General features: G+C 50.9%; 1 protein-coding gene across 1 annotated transcript; it reads left to right on the forward strand.

The window, feature by feature from the left end:
* The first annotated feature begins 1,023 nt into the window (after positions 1 to 1,023).
* LOC114041542 (E3 SUMO-protein ligase KIAA1586-like) lies at positions 1,024 to 19,544 on the forward strand. Its single transcript, XM_027860037.1, is given in 7 exon segments — positions 1,024 to 1,059; positions 7,316 to 7,401; positions 12,101 to 12,227; positions 12,681 to 12,782; positions 16,542 to 16,750; positions 17,351 to 19,507; positions 19,509 to 19,544. Coding segments are annotated over 6 exon segments (2,664 nt in total). The 5' UTR covers positions 1,024 to 1,059; positions 7,316 to 7,368.
* Positions 19,545 to 19,828: the final 284 nt, after the last annotated feature.

The raw sequence follows: 19,828 nt of genomic DNA on the forward strand, positions 1-19,828 counted from the left end.
TGGGGTGGCTCTCTGGGAAGGAGAGGGGGAGGGATACTTGGGATAACTGTGATGTTGTAAATACAATATACAATATTGTAATACAATGTAGATACAAAATACAATAAAATAAAAATAAGAAACAAAAAACTATTTTTTAAAAAGGCAACAATCTGGTCTAAAGAGGCTCACAATCATATGCAGAAACCATATACACAAAACTATATACAGCACAAATTAGAAGTGATCCAGAGAGGGAGGGCACTGGAATGAAAGGGGATGGGGAATGTCTTCTTGTGGAGGGTGGGATCTTAGCAGGGACTTGAAGAAAGCCAGGGAATCCTGGGCGGGGGGGCATTCCAGGCATGGCCAGGTTGGGCTGGGGAGGGGAGCCAGTGAAAATACCAGGAGTCTGGAGATGCGGTGTTCTATGGGGGAGGACCAGCATGGAAGCAAACCTCACCAACCTGGGTGACCTTGGATAGGTCACATAACCTCTCCTGGCCTCAGTCTCCTCAATCTGCATGGCCCCATACTTTTGTGCCCTCCTGGATTTCTGGGTGGAGATGGGGGAGAGAAAGGGGTGGGGGGAGAAGGGCATGTGGCCCTGGAAGTGGCCGGGTACACAGTCTGGCAGGACTTCCTGGAGAGCAGCAAGGTGGAAGAAGTCCTCACACGGCACCCTGGCCTTACTCAGCTGGGGCACTCATTCAGGCTGGTGAGTGTTTAACAACCAGCCCCCCAAAACAAAAAAAAATTTGTACCCAAACACCTTTAATTTCGAGCTGCACTACTGCCATTTTCTCTGTCACTTTTTAAAAGTCTAGACAACCAGCTAAACAATAAACCAGGCCCTGACTCCAAGCCTTAGCGGATTTCCACGTTGTAAACGCGCGCCCTGGACATTTAACAAGGGGCTCTCGAGCTGGCTCCAGCACAGCCCTGCTCCAGAGGCGGGGCCGGAGGACCAGCGCGCTCCGTCATTGGTGGGCTGGGAGAGGCACCGAGGCCTCTGATTGGGCGAGGCTTCCTTGCGCGAGTCTCTGTGTGCTCTGTGGCCGCCATTCGGGACTGCAGCTGGTGAGCCGGACCTGCCGGGCTGGAGCGGGGTCGGGAGGGAAGATGGTCAGCGTAGGAGTCACGCATGGAGGCTGGGGCGGGGAAAGAGAGGGACGGAGCTGGAGGGTGGAGGGGTGAGTGAGAGGGGGACTCCCAACTGAGAGACGGGGCTGGAGAAGCCTCGGACATGGAGTGAGCATGCGCAGAGGCCCGCGGCCAGCCTGACCATCAGGAACGGGGGCGGCCACCGGAGGCGGTGAGACTGAGCATGCGCAGAGGCTCTGCCATTATTCTATCAGGGATGTGAGCAGCCCGAGAAGGGGGTGAGACTGAGCATGAGCAGAGGGTCGGCGGCCAGACTGCGGGGGAGGGGTTGGGGGAAGAACGTGGGGCATTTACAGAACTGGGGGGGGGGCACTGAGCATGCGCGGAGGCGCAGTAACCAGCCCGGGGGGGCGGGGGGCATCTACAGAGGGGGGGACTGAGCATGCGCAGAGGCTTCGCAGCTAGACTGACCAGCAGGAACGTGGGTGATTTACTGAAAGTGCGGGGGACTGTGCATGCGCAGAGGCTCTGCGGCTTCATTAAGGGAGGGCGCTTGGGGTGGCTCTGAAGGGGGTGAGAGTGAGCATGCGCAGAGGATTCTCGGCCTGACGGGGGGGCGGGGTGTAGGAGAGGCGAGACTGAGCATGCGCAGAGGCTCTGCCATTATTCTATCAGGGATGTGGGTAGCCACAGAAGGGGGTGAGACTGTGCATGAGCAGAGGTTCAGTGGCCAGACTGCGGGGGAGGGGTGGGGAGAAGACCGTGGGGCATTTACAGAACGCGGGGAGAGGTGGGAACTGAGCATGCGCAGAGGCTCAGTAGCCAGACTGACCCGCAAGGAGGTGGGTCATTTACTGAAAGTGCGGGGGACTGTGCATGCGCAGAGGCTCTGCGGCTTGATTAAGGGAGGGCACTTGGGGTGGCTCTGAAGGGGGTGAGGGTGAGCATGCGCAGAGGCTCCTCAGCCTGACGACGACGACAGGGGTAGGGGCGGTGAGACTGGGCGTGCGCAGATGATCTGCCTCCCACCGCTGCCAGTCAGGGCCCCTTTAGCCAATTCCAGAAATCTGCAGTGGGTTTTTCTCTTTCTTTCTCTTTGTATCCCCATTTTAATCAGGACTTTGAGGAAATCATAGATGCCCTGCTTATTCCATGCACACACTCCCCTGCCCAATAAACTGCCGTGGCTCCCTGTTACCCCCAGGATCTAATACAAAACCTTCCTGCCTTTCCAGGCCTCCTCCTCCTGGCCACCCTCCACCTGGTGTAGGCTACCGGGGACGGTGGCCTCCTGGCTGCCCCCCTTCCGCGCCTTTGGCTAGGCCGTGCCCAGGCCTGCCGTGCTCTCCCTCCCCCCTGCCAGGGACTTTCCTCCGAGGTGACGGTCCCTGGCGGTGCTATATCTGCAGGTCCTGGCATTCCGTCCCTTTTATGATGGGAGATCTTTAGGGCAGGGGCCCTCGTGGGGTCCTAATAAATACTGGTGAGCTGGCTGAGTGTCAGATTTCCCGGTTGGATTTCAGGTGGTGACTCTGATCCTGGGGCCCCCCCCCCCCCGCCCCCCCCCCCCCCCCCCCCCGTGAGAGTCACACCCAGTGTGTGGGTGGTTGTGTACATGTGTGCACAGGTGTGTGTGTGCAGTGTGTAAGCATGTATGCTCATAGGTATGTGTGTGTACATGTGTGCACACAAGTATGTACTCACAGGTGTGTGCACAGCATGTATGCGTGTGCGTGTGTGCACAGGTAGGGGTGTGGGTGTGTACGCTGCATGCATGTTGTTTTGGGAGTGGGGCTTGTTGAGAACATGAGCACGCGTGCATGCAGCTCCCCAGGATGTGTGAAGCACTTTTCAGCCCCTCACAGCACCCCCGTGAGGCCTGGCAGACCAGGTGAAGTGACTTGCCCAGGGTCACACAGCTGGGCTGTGTCTGAGGTCTCTTGGCCTGCAGGTCCTGCCCACGAGGGAGCAGCAGCTCCCGTGTCCCAGAGTTTAGGGCGGATGCCCAGCCTCGACCTCGCCATCATGGAGCCCGAGCCACCTACACCCTCAGCAGCGGGTGTCCCGCCTGCACCCCCAGTCCTGGCTCGGCTCTTAGGGTGCTGGCAGGGAAGCGTCTCAGCCACTGGTGAAAACTGGCGGGCCCTGGATAGGCAAGGCCACTTAAGATGGTCTGGTACCACCAGGGGTGCTGATAGTTTTCCTGTCCCCATCTCTTTTCAGAAATTAGGGGAGGAAACAAGCATTCATTAAACACCTGCTTTGTGCCAGGCACTTTATAATCACCTCATTTGGCCCTCACAGCAACCACGAGAGATAGATCCCCATTTTACAGTTGAGGAAACTGAGGTAGGCATACCTGGAGTCATAGAGCCAGTAAGTGTCTGAGGTTGGGTTTGAACACAGACCTTCCTGCCTTCAGGCCCAATGCCGTATCAGCTGCCTCTGAATAAAAACAGTAAAGTGTACAGACTTCAAAGGCTTGCTAGTATTTTTTTTTAGGCAGTTCGGGTTAAGTGACTTGCCCAGGGTCACACAGCTAGCAAGTGTCAAGTGTTTGGTCTGAGGCTGGATTTGAACTCAGGTCCTCCTGACTTCAGGGCTGGTGCTCTATCCACTGTGCCCCCTAGCTGCCCCCTTGCTAATATTTTATAAGCTTCAGTGAATGAATGGAAAAAAATTTTAAGCATCCACTATGTGCTAACCTCTTTTTGCCTCAGTTTCCTCAACTGGGAATACTGTAACAGCACCTACCTTGCAGGGTTGTTGTGAGGATCAAATGGGAAGATATGCGTAAAGCCCTTAGCACAGTGTTGGGCACGTAGTAGGTGCTATATGAACGTTTATTCCCTCCCATTTCCCCCACACCCCTCAAATGTCATTCTTCTCAGCAAAGAAAACAGAAGGAAATCCGTCAGTGAACATTTATGAAGCACCTACTGTGTGCCAGGCACCGTGAAGAGCTCTTACACAGTGAGGACGCCTCTGTCGTCAGATAGCCTCCGCCTTCCCCTGGTGTCCTTGCCGGTGTCCTTGAAGAGCGTTCCAGAGCCCCTCACCAGCTGCAGCTCTGAAGGCCGGTGCTCCTGTCCCCTTAATAATAGCCTCAGTCACACTTTTGTATTCATTGGTTGTTACTGATTCTTGCTTCCAATACTAATCTCCTTAAAAACATCTTTAAAAGAATATCTTTGTTTAAATCCTCTCATTTTCAAATATATCCTTCCCTAGAAAGGCATCATCTGTACAAAGAAGAAAAAAACAATGAGAGGAGAGAAAAAAAGTAATTCAGCATCAGCCCCCAGTAATGTATGCAGTGTTCCGCACCCATGGTTCCCCACCTCCGGTGTCCTGAGGGAGGGAGGCGGATTTTTGTTCATCTCTTCTTGGGACCAAGCTTGGTCGTTAAAATCCCAAGTCTCTCAGTTTTGTTTTGCCATTTCCGTTTCCATTCTTATAAATTCTTGTACATTAAAAAAATTAATGACGTCTTTATAGAGTGCCTACTATGTGCCGGTGAGGCGGGTGCTGTTATCATCCGCACTTGGTGGTTGAGAGTACATCATTTTCATCCCTTCACCCCCCTTCACCTTCCCACGCTTCTCTGCATTCCTCATCGTCAGTCCTTTGTGACCTTGGCGTGGTACCATCACTCCAGCAGATGATGGGCATGTTTGGTTTCTGGCTCCTTGTTTCCGCAAAAGGAGCTGCTTTTGTAAATATTTGGGCACTTTGGGACCTTGCTTTCTGCCCCGTGGGACCTCTGGGTCGAAGGGCAGCTTCCTTCCACAATGGTTGGGAGGATTCACACCTCCACTGGCCTTATCCACAGCCCATCTTCCCACAGCTTCTCCAGCATCAGCGGGTTCAGTCTTTCATCGTCTTTGCCAGTTTGCTAGTCATGAGGTGAAACTTCTGAGTTGTGTTCCTTGTAATCTCAGTGCAACAAATCCAGTAAGTGAGAGTGAGAAGCAAACATTTATTAAAGTGCCTGCTATGTTCCAGGCCAGGACTGGGTCCTGGAAAAATACAGATACAAAAGAGAGATTCTCAGTCCTAAAGCTATAATCACCCAAACGTTTTGGTGTTGGTTTATAAAGAGAAGTGTCTGTTGTTGAGTCCTCTGGTCACGTCCAACTCTCCACTTAAGGGAAAATTCCCTATTTGGCAAAAGCTGCCGGGAAACCTGGAAAGGAGTTTGGTGAAAGTTAGGTTTTGACCAGTGTCTCCTGCCGCACTGAGGTCAAAATGGATGCGTGACCTGAGTATTGAAGGTCACATCACGAAAGGTTCCGATCTGTACCCAGGGCCGGCATCACAGAAGCCAAATAGATGGTTTTGATGACAAGAACAAAATCAGTGCAAGGACGGTGAAAAGGGAAGTGGGTGATTGGGAGAAAGAAATCTTCACATCTAATGTCTCTGATTAAGGCCATGGTATCCAGGATATGTAGTTCCCCACTACAGAAGCGGTCAAAGGACATGACTGAACAGTTCTTCAAAGAGCCACTGTAAGCTCTTAGCAAAGGAAAGGAAGAATGGGTCAGATAACTAATCTTGAGAGAAAGGGAAACCCAAGCCACTGAAGGTTTCACCTCACCCTGAGCTGGTTGGTGAAGGAACAAAGAGGCCTTCATCAAGCCTTTCCTATGTGCTGGGAATATGAATACAAAAAGGAGATAGTCCCTGCCCTCAGGGAGCTTACGTTCTTTTGTCTCCAGAATCACAGGCCTGTTGAGTTGATTCATAGAGCGCTCATGCCCTTTTCAGATGCCATGGTGTTATTGATTTCATTATTGGGCCCAGAGCCCAATACAGAGTAAATGAATGTTGGGGGATGGTGTGGTGGTGATAGGCACGATATATGTGCACTTTGGCAGATGGCAGGATGCACAGCGAGGTGGGCCCCGGAGTCAGGAGGGCATGAGTTCAAATCCAGCTTCAGACACTTCCTAGCTGTGTGACCCTGGGCAAGTCATTCAGCCTCGTTTGTCTCAGTTTCCTCATCTGTAAAATGAGCTGGCAGGTGACAAACGCTCCAGTCTCTTTGACCAGAAAATCCCAGATGGGGTCATGAAGCGTGGGACACAACTAATGGGATAAATAAGAAGACCCAAATGGATAGAGGGATGTGCCGTGAGGCAGCCTAGATTTAGTGGGCAAGGGGAATTTACACTCACCCACTCACTCACTCCCTGATTGAGCCAGCTCCAGCTGAGGGTGGAGATTCTGGGCCCGGGGACTGGCTGTCCGGAGGTCCGGTCCTTAGTTCCACGTGGCGAGAGGTGAGGTCCTCTCAGAACTGATAGCAGGATAGCTCGGGTTGACATCTGGTTGGAGTAAGAGGGAGGTCTCTGATTTGGGGAATCATCGTGGAGAAATACTGTTAATTTGTGGAATGACAAAATAGTAACTCTAGCTGAAATTTATACCGTTATCCCTTCCCCATCACGGGAGTTAGGGGCACGGCACCTTGCGATTGCGTTAAGTTTTGTGGCCCTCCCTTCATACCAGAGAAGAAGTCTGAATTTGTTCGTTTCTTTTTCGGGGTGTTGGCTTAAGTATTTGGTTGTGGGCTCTGTGGAGTTTGCTGGCCTGCAGAGTCGTCTGCGGCATCCACAAAACTCCCCCAAAATTCCCATTTAATTTCTTATGCCAACCCACGATACATCGAAAGTCAGTGTGGAAGGAATAACTGTCTCGTGCCTGCTCAGAGCTGGGCAATGTGCTACATGTTTGATCCTCACAACAGCCCTGGGAGGGGGGAGGCGCTATTATCCCCATTTTACAGATGAGGAAAGCGAGGCAGACAGTGGTGAATGACTTACCCTGGGTCCCACAGCTGGAAAGGGTCGGAGGCAGGATTTGAGCTCAGATCTTCCTGCCTCCAGACCCACCCAGCACTCTGAGCCCCCCACTGACTCATTAATAACTAGTTTTTGGTTCTGAGCCGTCAGACGTTTCAGATTCTGCCCACAATGCTGGGGAGAGCGTGATCGCGTGTGAGCAGGAGATGAGGGGAGGGGCTGCCAGGCGTGGTGAGGGGACCCAGCATCTGGAGCACACCTGGCTGACACCCTTTTCCTGACATATGGGGCAGGCCCCTCGGGGCAGTGGTGGAGAAAGCTGAGTGCACCGTAGGCACGGAAGGGTTTGGGGGTGCTGCAAGGACTGTGCTTGGGAGTTCCGGGGCTGACCGGTGGTCTCCCTCCCTTCTGATCTCTCCCCCCAGTCCGCGCTCCTCAAGACGCTGCCCTGCCCGAGGACGGGAGCCCCGAGGAAGGAATGGCTTCTGGGCTGCTGACAGCCAGGCTGCAGGTGAGTCAATGCTCCCTTTTCCAAAATGCCTTCTCATCTCCCTTCCCGTGAGTGGTCTTGGCCCATCTCGGTCTGACCCACAGACTCTCCCCCAGCGTATTCTGGCCGTTCTGATGGATGACGGAGAGTCACAGGACTTTGGAGACGTGACTCCCCTGGAAGTTTGAGCCCACGTGTCAGGCTTTGCAGTCACCCCTATTAAATGTCACCACGTGCACCAGCCCTGGGCCGGCGGGCTGCAGCCCTCCAACACCTGTTTCTGCGCAGCCCTCGCACCAAGAACCGTTTGTGCATATTGAACACAAGCTCGTGTGGACATCCAGCCTGTTAACTTTCCCTCCAGGGATGGCTTTTGGGGGGGCTCACTTTGGGAGAGCACATGGAGGACCAGGGAAACTGTCCGTGTGGTACGAAATCTCATGCCCAATGAGGCCCGGTGTCAGGAGGGTCCAGAGACCCACCGAGGGTAGAGTTGAAAGCACTCAGTGGCCGCCTCCTCCAATTCAGTCAGCATTTATTAAGCACCTACTAGGTGCCAGGCACTGTGCTAAACAAGACAGCCCCTGCCTTCAGGGAGCTTATAGTCTAATGGGGCAGGGGGGTACCTCTCATTCTGTGGAGTTGAAGCCAGGCAGAGCAGCACACGCCAGATGGATAACCCATTCCTGGCAAGGAGAAGGAATGCCCCTGAGCCGACTGGGCCAGTTTGGATTTGGCCTTGGCCTGAGGGCCTTCCGTGGGGACAAGCGGATCTTACTACCTCCTGATAGAAGGCTAATGGTTAAGGAAGCTCTGCCTGGCCGGGGTCTGCGTTTGCTCTGAGTTCTGTCCTTTGGGGACCCAGGAGAACAGCCTAATCCCTCGTCCTTCACACGCTTGGACACAGCCGCCATGTCCCTGAGCCTTCTCCTCAAACAGGCGACTCGTCTTCACCACTCAGTGCATCCCTCTGGGACGTGGACTGAAGGCCCTCCAGCATCCCGGTGCCCCCCTCAGGGCACTCTCAGGGTTATCAGTGACCTTCCTAAACTCCAACCCCCAGAACTGGGCACAGTCCTCCCCTTGGGGTAGGGGCGCTAGAGTAGCCCCTGTCTCAGGGTTGTTGTGGAGCAGCCACAGGCCCCGGCCCGTCTGGAAGAGCCAGCTGGCATCGGGTCCTCCGCTCAGTCTCTGTGCCTGACTTGTGTCACCTCCTGGTTGCCGTCCTCTGTGGATTCAGGCCTCACTTTGTTCCTTCCCCTAGTGACGCTGCGGGCCCTCAGGGGAATCTGAGGGTCTCAGTCCTCCTTGCACTCCGCCTGCTGTCTGTGGTGTCCCAAACGTGCCTCAGTTGCCCGGTGGGAGCTGGTCAGCTGGCTGGGACCCTCTTGCCCTCGTTCCGGCTGGCTCAGGCTACCTCTCTGTAATCCGCCCTGGCTCCCCCGTCCCTGACTCTGCTGCCTCTGGCTGGCCTCCCCCCTCCTGTGAGTGCTCATATGACCTTCTTCTGGTCTCGACGGAGGACTTAAATAGGGTCTTTTCAGATTTCCTCATTCTTGGGGCCATTCTCTGATACTTGGGACTTTGTGGAAGAGCTCGGCTTCTCCGTGACGTCCGTTTGGCCGCATCTCTGGCCAGGTGTCTGGCATCCCCTCCTCAGGCGCCATCTTCCTAGACAGCTGATGATGGTCTCCGTCCCTGGCCTCCACTGGGCAGGAGTGAGGTGAATCACCTGTGTCCCTGTTGTCTTCAGGTCCTTGCCCCGAGACGTGGTTGTCTCCCGTACCACTGCGTGGGAGCCCCTGGAAGGAGCGAGTGGGCATCCCTCTTGCCAAGTCTCATCGTCTCTCTGTTTTGTGTTTGATGCTTGTCTCAGGAAGACAACAGCTCTCCCTCTTCAGTTATCGGTTCCCCGGCTCCCTCTGCTCAGGGCGGTTGCCCCCTCACCTACCATGAGGTTTCTCTCCTTCCTCTGGCGCTCCTTGGACCATCTCTGCCTGGAGAGTCACTGTGGCCCTTGGGGGACAGCCAGCCCCCGTTTCCAAGCTCTTCTCATTTGTGGGTGTGAGACATTCGTCTCCTTCCCCTCCTTCTTGTGGGCCAGCCCTGCCCGCTCCTTCTTCCCGACCAGGGTTGTTTCCCCTTGGCATATTTTTTCCCATCGAAGCTCAGTGTCTCCTTTCAGGGTCATTGATAAAGAAATAGGCCTTTGACTGGGGACGAGAAGACGTATGGCAGAGTTGACCCTGACGGGCGGCGTTCCCTCCCCCACCCTTTGAGCCCCTTGTGGGTGTCTACACCTGCCCTCCTAAGCACCTCCTGGAGACCTTCCCAATGTAACAGACTGATAACACCTCTCACTAGTACAGTAGCCACACCTGATGCCCCTCTTTGCTACCTCTGGAGATTAACCTCCAGATTCACTGCTTGGCTCTCCAGGTTAAATCACTCTTTGTTAACACTGATTCCTCCTTATCTCCTCTTGCCCTTTCCCACCTTCTTTTCCTTCTGCCACTGTCCCACTCCTGAGTTCCTTGCCTCTCAATCACCTTCGAGTAACACCATCAATAGTAGTAGTAGTAGTAGTAGTAGTAGTAGCAGCAGCAGCAGCCGCCAGTATTTACATAGCTCCTACAGTGTGCAAAGTGCTTCACAATTATTATCTCATTTGAGCTTCATCACAATCTGGGAGGCAGATAGTATTATTAGCCCCATTTTACAGTTGAGAAAACTGAGGCAGACAGAAATGAAGTGACTCACTCAGGCTGACACAGCTAGGATGTATTTCAGGCTGGATTTGAACTTGGGACTTCCTACCTCCAGGCCTGTACTCTTTTCCACTGCCACCCACCGCCCTTTTCATCTGATTAGCCCAAGTGCTCTCCTCTGCTCCTTCCCCACGACCTTCTCCGAGGTGGTGGTAGCCTGAAGTATGGCAGAGGCAGCCGCGTGGAGTGAGTGGGGAGCCCAGCGGAGCGCTTGCTGGGGGGGGGGCTGCCGTGGCCCTGGCCTAATGGCCCTCCCCCAGGGCATCTCCTGTGTCCGGAGCTGGAGGGAGGAGAACTGGGAAGTGGAGAAGCTGTGCAGGCCGTTGGATGCGGGCGAGATAACATCACCACCCCGATGGAGCTGAACCTCCTGACGTAGAAGCGGGGAGCCTCCACGGGCCTGAGAACTGATTCAAGAAGCGCACGGGATCCTGGTGGCCAACTGAGCTTCTGGAAGGTGGGGGCAGGGCAGCCTCAGGGGGACAGTGGGTTCCTCGGGCTTGACCAGTGCCCCGAAAGCGCAGGCTCAGTGCAGGCAGGCAGAAGCCAAGAACTTTTGGGGGACCAAGGCCCAGATGATCGACGGATCTAGCAAGTTTAAGGGGACGATCAGGGCCGAGCAGGAAGAATAGGAGGGGTGGCTGAGGGGCTCGGGGAACGGCAGAGCCTGGCTATGCCCCCGCCCTCCACAGGACTCAGAAAAACACCACCGGCCAGGATTGGCCAACCTGCTCATGGCTGAAGGACCATGTCTAAGAACAGCTGTGTCTGAATGTGCCTGGCCTGCCAAGCCCAGCGGGTGTGCTCTGCCTCTTCCCAGCTCATGGCCTTACCACCAGCCCCTCGCCTCCCTCCCTCCCTCCCTCTCCAGGGAATCCCCTCCCAGCTGAGCCCTGCCTCACTCTCTTTCCTCTGGCCCCGCTTCCTCTCTGGCTCCCAGCTCATTCCTTTCTCCACTCAGCCAGCAATCCCCTGAAAAAATGCCTCTCGGACCAAGGGCTGACACACACCTCCACCCCGTTCTCTCTCTTTTCTCCCACTCTCTTCTTTGCCTTCTACCCGCCAGTTCTTCCCCCAGCCTTGCCAGCTGTCAGGATGACAGCCCCAGTGGGACCTTCCTAGCTTCAGAGGTCGCCAGTCCCTTCTCTAGAGCCCATCACGCCTCTTTCTGTGCAAGAGTGCCAGAAATGCGACGGGTATGGCTGACATCCATGAGAGGCAGGAGCGCCAGGAAGGGTAGGCTGGGGAGATGGGGAGAAGGGATCTCAGAGGCTGCTGGTGCCACCCCCTCATCTTACAGATGAGAACACTCAGGACTTGACCAGGTTGACCAGGGTCTCCCGGCATCTCTCCAAGGCTCTGGCCCTGCCCCCATGCCTGGCAGGGATATAGCCTGGGAGCCCCAGACCTTGGTGAGTAGGCCCCAGAGTCCCAGGGACCAAGTGCCCCTGAGCCCTCACTCTGAGTGCCCAGCCTGGGTTGATGGAAGTTAGGGGGCTAGAGAAGGGCAGCTCTGTCATGGGCCCACCATCTTGGGTGCAGCTCTGGGTACGGTGGGGCCTCTATCTCCCTAGGGTCTCAGTGGGGCGGGCCAAGGAGCTCTAGAGCTCATTGACACCCAAGTCAGGGGATGCACAGGAGAATGGAGTGGGGTCCGCAGAGGAAGAAAAATGGAAACAGCTCAAGTCTCTAGGCATCATCCAAAAAAGAGCTTTTAGGTATCTTGGCCCACACCGAGATGGCGACGGGCCGAGGAGTCCACGTCGGCCTTAGCTCTGCCCTTTCTCCCCTCACAAATGAGATTGCTGCCCATCTGTCTTACCAAAAAAACTAGTACCCAAAACTCTCAGGGCTTTAGGACCCCCTCCTTACACCCCACACCAACTTGCTGGGTCACCCGTGGACATGGGAGGGGTGGTCCCTGGTCCACAGCAATGGGTTTGATGTTTCAGCTTCCAGTGACGTTCAGCGATGTGGCCGTGGACTTCTCATCAGAGGAGTGGAGACGCCTGAGCCCCGCCCAGAGGGCCCTGTACAGGGACGTGATGCTGGAGAACTATGAAAACCTGATCTCCGTGGGTAAGCACGGCTGCCCCTGTGACTCTGGGCATTTCTGTATTCTCCCCTCTGCCCTGCTGGGGGTCTGAAGGGCTGCCTGAGTCTGCTTCATGTGCAGGACTGGTCAAGAGTGTGTGTCCTTTGATGAATGCTTCCCGTCCACGGGTGCCAGGGCATTGCCAGCTTCCTCTGGCTGGCCTTGAGCTCATAACTTCCCTTCATCCTTTCCGTTCTTGGCAGACATGAGGCCAACGAAGAAAGACCCTCCGCTCTTAGCAGGCTGTGGGTCTAGGGCCCAGATCTGACGTGTGACCGGTCTTGAATTGGGACAGACTCCAACCCAGACTGTCACTCGGAGGCCTTTTGTACCGTCCGCTTTGCTGTCTGAGCATCTCTTTTTTTCCCCTGAAGAGGAAGTGGCTGAGGCTGTCCCCCAGGGCCCTCTGTGCCCACTTTCCTGATTTCTCTCCCCAGGGGCAGGGCTTCCACCCTCCAAACCTGATGTGATCTCCCAGTTGGAGAGAGGAGAAACACCACTGATGCTCAAGGCAGGCGTCTCCAGAGCCATTTATCCAGGTGAGTGAGTGAGTGTGTGAGAGACGGGCCGATGGTGTTCTCCTGAAAGCCCTGAGGCATTTGGGAAAGACCTTGGGGAGGCTAAGCTTCCCTCTTCAGTTCTGCCACTTACTGTTCTCCGGTACCACGTGCCTGTGTCCTCATAGACGTGGAAGATGCTTCTCTTTTCGGTATTTGAGAGGAGGAAGCTTTTGACATTGATTCCATCCGTCATGTCGATTGGTAATCGATTCCCAGTTGCTTCTAGTCCCCAGGAGATAAACAGTCAAAGGAAATGAACAGAAAGTGTTCGGAGAAAGAAACACACACTACGAATGGTCTAGCGAAATAATGTTCTACCTCACTGGTCTTCAAAGAGATGCCAATTGAAGCAGCGTGGTCCAGTCTCGAGCCAACAGTGTGCAAAGGCCATTAAAAACAATGACTGTCGGTCTTGGCGGTTCTGTGGAGCAAAGGTGGATTCGGCCCATCTTTCTTTGTTTGTCATTTCGTATGGCCTGACGACGTTCCACCAAGTTCACTCCACTGTGTTTTGGCCATCACTAATTGCTGGGCACTGGGGTTTCCCTCGTTTTTGCCGCTGTGAATAATATATTGTGGATACTTTGGTATAAAGGTCTTTTTTTCCTCCCTTTGGGGAGCGTCCTTAGGATGTGTTTTTGCCAGTGGGCTCCTTGGGTCCAGCAGCATGAACACTTCCTAGTTCTCATTGGAGATTGCTGTTTTCTGTTCCAATAAGTTCACGGCAATTCCTGACCGTCCCAATAGTATGATGATATGTCTTTATTCTTGGTCCCATCAACACCGAATTGGTTTTAAGATTTGTTTTTTGGGGTTTTTTTTGTTGCCAATTTAAGTAGTGTCTTGGAGTTTTTAGTTAATTATTGGAGAATTTGAACAGTTTTTCAGGAGGTCAGTGATCATTTCTGATTTTTCCATTGAGAATGCCGTCTTCTCACTTGTTATTGTTCAGTCATTTCAGTTGTGTTTGACTTTTTGTGACCCCATTGGAGATTTTCTTGGCAAAGATACTGGAGGGGTTTGCCACTTCCTTCCCCAGCTCATTTTACAGATGAGGAAACTGAGGCAAACTGGGTTAAGTGGCTTGCCCACGGTCACATAGCTAGTAAGTGGCCGAGGCCGGATCTGAAGTCAGGTCTTCCTGCCTCTAGGCCAGATACTCTCCACTGCACCATCTACCTACCTTTCTTACTTGATCAGATTTAGAAACATCTCTCTGATGAATCTGTGTCAGTTCACTATAGCTTTTGAATAGCCTTTCTAAGTAGTCTTCTGAGGCAACTCCGCTTTATTTTTTATCTAAAATGTATATTCATCGTGTTTACTTGAAAGTCCTTAAAGTCGATGATGTGAAGCGATGCCCCAACCTAATTTCTGACTGTTTCTCAGCAGCTCTCACTTAAGAAAGTGTTCTTCCCTCCACAGTTTGTGTCATTTGGTTTACTGGACCTTGGATGACTGCGTTCAGTTGTTTCTGGGACACATTGCCAAAACATTTCAACTCTGTCTTTTTTCCTTTACTTGTATTGCTATATTTTATTTATCCATCACTTTCATTTCCCAGCATGTCACTCCTCCCTTCCCCAGTCAGGGAGCCATCACTTAAAAGAAAGAAAAAAAAGGAAGGAGGGAGTTAAGCAAAACCAGCCAACCCAGGAGTCAATCCAACGGGATAATCAGAACACCATTTCACAGAGCCTTGCTATGGAGGCTGGGCAAGCCTTTCCTAAGGCCCTGCTACACATAGGCCACACTAGTGTTTGCTTCAAGGGCATTGAAATTGGCCTTGAAACTTAATTGGATGAGAGAAACAAGGGTCGGGCCCTTGAGGTGCCTTCCCTGCTCCTCTGAATACAGAAAAGCCAGGATGTGAAGAGGCCTGACAAAATACTGAAAATAAATGGGTGTCCATTAATTAGGGAACGTCTGAACAAATTGTAGTCTCTGAATGCAATTGAATGTTCTTTTGTCTTAAGGGATGGCAAATATGAGAAATTCAGAGAAACGGAACAGCTCGATTCAAGCGATGCAGGGCTGAGGTGGGGGGGGGGGAGCAGAGGATGGCCTTTGGGCCAGCGGGTCTTCATTTTGCATGCTCACGGTCTGAGAATGGTTTTTACTCTATTAAGTAAAGTATTTACTATAAAATAAAGGATTATAAAATGTAACAACCATGCTTTGCTCACGAGGCCGTTCAAGAAAAGATGGTGGGCCAGATTGGCCAATGGGCCAATGGGAGTTTGTTAACTCCCAATATATACAATACCTTCATTCTCATAAACAGTAAAGACTCTTGAAGACTGTCAAGCTCTGGTGAGCTGTATTGAACAAGCTCAGTGGTAGGTAACTGGTAAGAGAACGTTCCTTCTCTGCACCCTGCCTTCCCCCGCCAACTCTCCGTCATCTCATCCTGAATAGAGAGGTGGAGGAGTCAGGGTGTGGCATATGGTGTGGAATAGGGGCGGCTAGGTGGTGCAGTGGATAGAGCACTGGGCCTGGGGTCAGGAGGACTTGAATCATCTTCCTAAGTTCAAATCTAGCCTTAGACACTTCCTGCCTGGGTGACCCTGCGCAAGTCTCTTTATCCTGTTTGCCTCAGTTTCCTCATCTGTAAAATGAGCTGGGGAAGGAGACAGCAAACCACTCCAAGAAAACCCCAAATGGGGCCGTGAAGAATTGGACGCGACTAAAACGCTCTTCAACAACAAATGTGGCATGCACTTCCTGACAGGGGCTGTCGGATGGTTTGGCCTGACTCTGCTTTATTGCTAGTCTGGGGTCACTCAACAGCGGGGGTAAAGAACAGAGAAGCCGCGTGCCAAGAGGAGGGATCGGTAACCCAGGGGGCTTGGGGTCAGGAATCGGGAGCTCAGGTCCCGCCTCAGACACTTAGGAGCCTGTGGCCCTGAGGGCATTGGACGGGAGGACCTCTGAGGTCCCATCAGGCTCTGACTCTGCCTTTGAATGTGAACTGTTCTGAATAACCAGCTTTGTTTGAACAACCACAGGTATTCACGTGTGTACAGTAGGATATGGACGAGACAAACGAGCATGTAACATGAAAAGCCCCCGAGGTTGTCACTGATTGCACATGTGTCCGTAAACGTCCATGTCTGCTGATTGTTAACGTTGCCGGAAACACGGTAATACCCGCCTGGTCCCCCTCGCGGAGTCGAGGCGCTTTGCCTTCCCTCTGTGCGGCCTCCGCTGGCAGCTGTCCATTTCTGCTCTCCCTTCCTCGCTACGGTGCCGCGGCAGCCTGGGTCCTGAGCCCCTGCCTCACACTCTCAGTCTGTGTTGTCACGGCCCGCCGTCGTTCTCATTCCCAGCGCACTGATGGCGGGCTTTGGTTTGCTTGGTTTTAACCCATGTGACTGGGCCGGGCACGCTCGAGATTTCAAATCGTTTTCATTTGAGTGATTTTCTGAGCTTCTTCCTGTGTGTTTCCGTCTTTGTGTCCGCCGGGAGTTGTACGTTTGCTGTTGAGGGTATTGTTTTCAGTGCAGTTTGTAAGTCCCTGCCAGACCCTGGGCCTAAATGATTTTGTGGTGGGCGGGTGGGCAGGTGGCGTCTGTCCCTCCTGTTTTGTCACCTGTCACACGTGCCAGTTCCCCCTTAACTGTCTTCATTGTCTCTGGTCCAAACTGAACTTGTTCATCTTTGATGGCAGCTACAGAACTTAGAACCAGGAGGGGATGAGGAGAGTGGCTGACGACACGTTTTTACACATTCCTTCAGATCGCCTCAGTCGGGAGCCTCGAGAGGAAGTGGAAGACGCAGCTGTGACACAGAGCGTCTGCCTGGGCGCATCAGCCCGGGAAAGGCAACCGAAGGAACGTCCTTGCTATCCCACGACCGGAGAATGTGGCGACGGTGAGGTCCAGGCAGAAACAGAGCGGAGCAGCCAGGAAGCAGCAGGCCCGCCGGTCCAGAGCGCTTTGAGCGAGGTGAGTGTCCCTGAAGGTGAGACGCTCGGGAGGCTTTTCCGTCTGGGACGGTCTCCATCCACATTCCAGTGGACGGAGAAAACGGGAACGGTGCAGGTTACGCTTCAAAACGGGTCGTGTCTATGGCTGTTACATTGTGAATGGAGTAGCCTTCTCGTCCTTGAATAGTATTACCCAATTCAGCAAAGAAGCCGCCTGCATCAGGGACAAGCCAGTGGCAAATTGTTTCACTTTTATCTCACTCATTAATCATGTAGATGAAAATATCAATCCGCATTTGTGTTGGAACTACATTCTTCCACACGTTAGTCGGTGAAGTGAGTGACTTCTTTGCTGGAGCAGAGAGTTGTCAGGCATTTCTTCACGGTCTGAGTGTGGCACTGTTGTCGATGGTAGCATTTTAAAAACTGACGATGAATTTTGCAAGAATTTGTAAGTCCCGCCCAAGTTATACGTGAAAACTGAAATACAAGTTCAAACAAGTATTTTAGCTTAAAATTTATGCTATTTCAAAAACTGAGAAATCATGAACAGAATTTTTATGATAACACTCAAACGGTATCATGAATTTTATTAACTAAACGTAACATTATTTTTCAGATTTTGCTCCCTAAAATACCAAAACGACAAAGTGATCTGTTGAGTTTTTTAAATGTGAAGAAGGTGAAGACAGACGCAGAAAATAATGATAGGAGTGAAAATCCCTGGGAAGCGCCAGAGCCAGCGGAACCCGACTTCGAGTCTGTTGGACGACTCGTCATCGAAGAGGAACCATCATGCTCCTTCAGGGAAAGAATAGATAATCTTACGCTTCCAGATTGTTGGAACAAAAAACAAGCATTTCTGTTTTCAGAACAGTACAAATGGCTTGAGATAAAAGGAGGCAAATTAGGATGTAAGGACTGTTCCACCATTCGGCACTTGGGAATGACAGCTGAAAAGCACATCCACGTGTCCAAGGAATGGAGCGCCTATTTAATCACCCCAAATGGCAGTAACAAAATTACGAGACAGGCTTCTCTGAGAAAAAAAATTAGGGAACATGATGTTTCTAAAGCCCATACTAAAATTCAGAACTTGTTAAAAGAGTCAGCTGATGACTCAATTTCAAATATAGTCCATAAACTAAATAATAAAAATATCGACGCTACCGTAAGAGTTTTCAAAACTGTTTACAGTTTAGTCAAACGTAATCGGCCTTTATCCGATATTGAGGGGGCAATAGAATTACAGGAGAAAAATGGGATAGATATAGGCAATTGTTTACGTACACGATACAGCGCAACGAGAATAGCAGAACACATTGCAAAAGAAATTAAGATGAAGATGTTTAAGAATATCGTAGAGGAGAATGCCAAAATCTGCGTCGTCATTGATGAGGTGACGACGATTTCAAAGAAGAGCACCCTGGTGATTTATCTCCAGTGCGCACTTCAGTCCGCACCTGCACCCATCATGTTATTTGTTGCTTTAAAAGAATTGGTGTCGACCACAGCGGAGTGTATCTTCGATACGTTGTTGTCTACTTTAGATGATTGTGGCTTTGATAACGAATATTTGAAAGCGAACTTAATTGCGTTTTGTTCTGATGGTGCTAATAAAATTCTGGGAAGAAAGTCTGGAGTAGCCACAAAGCTGTTAGAAAATTTTCCTAAAATCATCTTTTGGCCCTGTTTAAGCCATCAATTGCAATTATCACTGGATGATTCAATATCTGAAATAAAACAAGTTAATCATTTAAAAATATTTCTGGACAAAATGTATTCCATTTATCACCAATCTAATAAAAATCAAACCGAACTGGAAACTGTAGCTAAAGAACTTGAAATGGAAATTATTAAAATTGGTCAAGTGCTAGGCCCGAGATGGGCAGCATGCAGTTTACAAGCCGCTACTGCCATATGGCACGCATATCCTACGTTATATATGCATTTTTCTCATTCTTCTTCTTATTCTAGTTTGGCAAAGAGATTAGCTAATAGTAATTTCTTGCAAGACCTTGCTTTAATGATTGATATTCTTGAAGAACTTTCATTACTTTCAACTGCATTGCATTTACAGTCAAAATCATCCAACATTCACAAAGCACAAAAATTAATCAAATGCACCATAAGAGCTCTGGAAAGATTAAAGATTGGTACTGGAAAGCATGAATCTCAAGTTGAAGATTTAATGAAGTCAGACAACTTTAAAGGCATTCCATTTGGTAAACATAATACATTTAATGCTCTTCCTAGGAATGTGCTACTGGAAAATATAATTCAACACATGAACTTACGTCTCTTATCAGAGAGAAATGATGAAAACATTTGTCATTATTTTGATTTATTAGAGCCATCTACTTGGCCTTTTGAAGAACTTACTTCACCATGGAGAGCTGGTGAAAAAAAATTACATCACTTAAGTGAAATTTTAAAACATGAAATTGATTTGAACGATTTTCGTGATTTTGTAGATAATAATGTAGAAGCAAACAACGTTCCGATACCTGCCACTATACAGAAAGCTAAAAAGATTATTAGCGCTATTGCCATCAGTACAGCTGAAGCCGAGAGAGGTTTCCGTTTAATGAATATAATTTGTACGAGGGTGAGAAATAGTTTAACAGTAAATCATGTATCTGACTTAATGACAATAAATTTATTGGGAAAAGAATTAGCAGATTGGGATGCAACTCCATTTGTCAAATCATGGTTAAACTGCAACCATAGGCTGGCTACAGATACAAGAGTTAGGCAGAAGTCAACGAGAACATTCTGTTAAGAATCCATTGGCTCCGTGGAATTTACAATAAAGAGTAATGTATATTTTATTATGAATTATGAAGTGTGTGCTATGCTTCCTTTATATGAGGTAAAATTTGTAATAAACTTACGTACATGTATATACTTCACCCTGTTTACCTCAGTTCTCTCATTTGCAAAATGAGCTGGAAAAGGAAATGGCAAACCACTGCAGTATCTTTACCAAGAAAATCCCAAAAGGAGTCACAGAGTCTGACGTGACTGAAAACAACTAAATAACAACATACATAAACATACATATGTATGTATATGTGTGTAATATACACACAAATAT

Source organism: Vombatus ursinus, unplaced genomic scaffold (genome assembly GCF_900497805.2).
Source record: "Vombatus ursinus unplaced genomic scaffold, bare-nosed wombat genome assembly UNPS02014175.1, whole genome shotgun sequence".
NCBI classification, from domain to species: domain Eukaryota; kingdom Metazoa; phylum Chordata; class Mammalia; order Diprotodontia; family Vombatidae; genus Vombatus; species Vombatus ursinus.